Below are 4,171 nucleotides of genomic sequence, written 5' to 3' on the forward strand. Positions count from 1 at the left end.
AGTATTGTTAAAATATATATCAGTTGTTACCAACATACAAACCAATTATCAAGTGTGCATTACATTAGACAAAGTGATACCATATTATAACCACACAAAAATACAACCGAAAGTGATAACATGACATTCTAATGCCACCATTAACATCTAAGAACCAAAATATAAGTTTTTACTAATCTTACAGCCGCCATCATTCTCACTCTCTCTCAAAATGAATAAAATGTGTTAAGACGTCTCAGAAATTTAGGTTCCGTATTTTTATATGATAGGTTTTACGGGTTGTGGATTAATGTATTTTTTTTAAATGATTTTTTTAATTTGATGATTTTTCGTTAGGTGAAGGGTATTTTTAAAAAGATTCACTAACGATAAGGGTATATGTGGCATAATAATAATATAACGGAGGTGTAAATATGAATAATATACCACAATAAAACCGTATATTTGACCTTTTTCCAAAGAAGAAAGAAAAAATATAGGGAGTGAATCCACCGACGAATATCGATTCTCATTTCTCTCTCTGTCAGAATCGTAACAATTAAGAAAAACTCCCAACTTTGTATAAATCGCCCCTTATTTACTCTTTATTACCTATTTTCTCTCTCTTTCCCTCTCTCACAAACAAAACCAAAAAAATGGCAGCCACATCTTCACCAGCAGTCCTCCCAACAATCAACGCACCACCCGCCATCGATACGGCGCAACAAATCGGCCCGACACCAGCGTTCCGTTCATTCATCAACCACATCTCCACTACAGTCCAAACCGGTTTCGCCAACCGCCGTCCCTGGTCCGAGCTCCTCGACCGGTCCGCTTTCTCCAAGCCGGAATCATTGTCCGACGCCACTCTCCGTATCCGCAAAAACTACACCTACTTCCGTATCAATTACCTCTCTGCCCTTGCCGTTGTTCTTGCATTTTCACTCATTACAAACCCTTTTTCCCTTCTTGTCCTCTCCGGCCTACTCGCTGCTTGGCTTTTCCTTTACCTTTTCCGCCCTTCGGATCCGCCTTTGGTTATATTTGGACGGCAGTTTTCTGAGAGGGAGACGCTGGGTTTGCTTATTCTTTCAACTGTGGTTGTGATATTCTTGACGTCTGTTGGAAGTGTGCTTGTTTCAGCTCTAATGATTGGTCTTGCGATTGTGTGTACGCATGCTGCTTTTAGGGTCCCTGAGGATCTTTTCCTTGACGATCCACAGGACTCTCCCGCTACTGGGTTTCTCTCTTTCTTGAGCGGCGGTGCCGCCAATGCTGCCGCCGTAGCTGTCGCCCCTGCTGTTGCCTCTAGGGTTTGATCAAATATTTTGCGGTAGTTTCTTTTTATATAATTTTGTGAATGATTTACTATGTTAAGTAGATAAAAGAATGAGAGAAATGGGATGAAAATAATGCTCTATGTAAGATGTACTTAATATTTTTTAGACGCAAAACTGGGAATTTGTAATTTGGATCTACCAACTCGGAGGTTTATTTACTGTCATTCGTTATAGAGAATGATGTTAATGGTTGTGATTGATTCATTTCTGCTAGCCTCATTGGGTTGATATTGCGTGTTATTTTTATAATTGGATTTGGTTGGTATTGATCAGATCTGGATGTTTTGGTATGAACAGAGACACGATTTGGCGGTATAACAAAGATTGATTGATGGGGTTCTGTTGGGGTAACCAGGCAGTTGATTTCTTAATGTTATGAAGTCTCTTGTTATTTCAGTTGGTGAAAGAACAATGAAGATGAGATGATCACAAATGGCTTACGTACAAAATGTTAGATGTAGCACTTAATTTTGGTTTTCTTATAATTCGGATTACCAACTTGGGAGTCTAGTTAACGTTATTTGTTATGCTGAATGATGTCAATCATATATGCTGATTCACATATCTGCTTATCTCTTTGGATCAGTTGATCATGTTATTTTTAGAATTGGATTTGGGCAGTATTGTTCGAGTCTGATGATGACTTTTGTATGTGCATACTTACCGTAATTTCCATGTTACATGGACCTTTCATTGGCCTTGATGGAGCCATTTCAAATAGGTCTGACAGATTGTGGCAGCTTCTTCAAGGTAAACTACAAATCTAGCAACTAGTCACCTGTATCAGATATGTCCACTTAACTTATGTTAATATATCATTTATAATTGTTTGGACATGCCTTTTTTATATTGATGGACTTGATATTGGATGGTGTTGTTGACCAAGATTATGATGTGCTTTTGTTCATGTGCTTTTTCCATATCACAGATAATCTTTTTGCTATACTTGTGGGTGCTGCATGATGTATTCGTATTTTGGGTAGTGATGGATTCTCCTTAGCACATGGCGGCAAATATGTCGGCCTAAAGAAGTTGTTTAGCCTATAGTCGACCTATAGAATGTCGGCCTAAATATGTCGACCTATAGAATTCTTTTAGTTATCATTTACATTGAGATATCTTGTTGTATACATCAATTTGCAATGTGTATGCTGATTCCTTGCTTCAGAGACTACTGTTTTTTGGCAAGTGGTTGTACTTTGATTAGAATCATTCAGGCTTGTTCATGGCATCTTTGAATTGCTGATGACCACACAAAGGCTGAAGGCTTTTTCTGTTTGTTGTTGGTGGTCTGTTGTGGTTAATTATCTGGTGTTGCTGGAAGAAGTTGATACCGGAAAGGTGAGATCGTATGTTGGTTCAAAGTAACTAATTGCATGAAGATTGTGGGCGAAATGCATTGTTTGCCTCTTAAATTTGCTTCTTTTTTATTGATGGAGGCCACACTGGCCAACTGTGCCTTTAATCAAGGGATGATAAGTGAATGCAGGGAAACCTTTTTGATGTAAATTCTTCTTACATCTGAACTCGTGTTGTCTGGAGCCTTCAACATTGTTCATATGAATAAAATTGTGGCAGTTGGTTCATGTCAACGGTTGTCTACTAGTACTTGTGCATGTAATGACCAATAAATTCATATATTTGAAGTTCGAAATCGATCTTTTTGCTGATTTTTGCGTGTTTGAAGCTAATGTATCTTATTTATTGGCTACTTGTTTTATAACTTTATTCTTAAATGTTGTATGAGTTTCAAGTTGGTCTCCTATTTATTTATATTAGGTAAGTGAATTTTCACTCCAATTTACGTTTTGTATTGATAGCATATTTGTGCTAGAGCTGACAGTATGGTGTGTTATTTAGTTTTATATTGAGAAACTACACTATAAAAAACAGATCCCGGTCTCTACACTGTTACGGGAGATGGGGCTTTCTGTATTAGGAAGAATATGAAGTTTTTCCTGTTGTTGGGCTCGGAGAAACCGGAAAGGGCCATGAAACCGGGAGCAAAGTCACGTTTATGTAGAAGGGGGTTGTAGCATAAGGAAAAAGCTTAGGAGAAAGCACTTCTTCTAGAACAGTTGTAGCATAGAAACGGGGAGCAAAGTCGGTAAATTTGTCTACTAAGGAATTAGGCTGAGGGGAAGTAATTACCGAAAGTTTTTTGTTTCTTTTGGATTTTTGTTTGTGGTTTTCATAATTTTCACCGACTTCATTGATAGCTAGGCCATACCTTTGGTGCAACTTTGGATGCAAAAGAGAGTTCTTGTAAAACTGCACTGTTTCACGTGTTCATTGCAATGTTTTTTTTTGACCCCAACCTGTATATTAACAAAAAGAAGTAGCAGAGTGCGGGATGGGGACTTATAACCTCATCCCATCCCACAATACAAAATATGAGGCTTATCATTTGCTATAGTTAGCATGCCTTATATATACAAGAGGATGTAAAACACCCTTTAGGTTAGGATTAGGAACCATTTACAAAAGCTATACAACAAAATGGTTCTTTCTAGGCTTGATTCTAAAATTAATCAGTTGGTCCTTATCTGTCTTCTAGGTAGCTCTCACCTTCCCAGGTAGGATGTCAGCCTCCATGAAGAAAGTAGATGATCTTCTTTGTGATCTCCAGTTAGCAAGATAATCAGCTATACAATTACAACAACAACAAACCCAGGATGTTCCCACCAGGTGGGGTCTGGGGAGGGTAGTCTGTACGCAGACCTTACCCCTACCTAATGCAGGTAGAGAGGCTGTTTTTCAATAGACCCTCGGCTCAGGAAGGGTAAGAAGAAGAAGAGGAAAGCAAGGAAGGAAGAAAGAAGGAAGAGAAAAGAAAAAGGGAGAGATAAAAG

General features: G+C 38.3%; 1 protein-coding gene across 1 annotated transcript; it reads left to right on the forward strand.

Moving 5' to 3' along the window:
* The first annotated feature begins 480 nt into the window (after positions 1-480).
* Positions 481-1,523, forward strand: LOC107775554 (PRA1 family protein B4-like). The gene has a single exon (XM_016595301.2). The coding sequence runs from the start codon at positions 636-638 to the stop codon at positions 1,296-1,298; it is 663 nt and encodes a 220-aa protein (XP_016450787.1). The 5' UTR covers positions 481-635; the 3' UTR covers positions 1,299-1,523.
* The last annotated feature ends 2,648 nt before the right edge of the window (positions 1,524-4,171 follow it).

This window comes from Nicotiana tabacum, chromosome 2 (genome assembly GCF_000715075.1).
Source record: "Nicotiana tabacum cultivar K326 chromosome 2, ASM71507v2, whole genome shotgun sequence".
In the NCBI taxonomy this organism is placed as follows: domain Eukaryota; kingdom Viridiplantae; phylum Streptophyta; class Magnoliopsida; order Solanales; family Solanaceae; genus Nicotiana; species Nicotiana tabacum.

Bases quoted from the DNA above. Each gene is read 5' to 3' on its own strand.
- LOC107775554 (XM_016595301.2), top strand. From the start codon at position 636: ATGGCAGCCACATCTTCACCAGCAGTCCTCCCAACAATCAACGCACCA.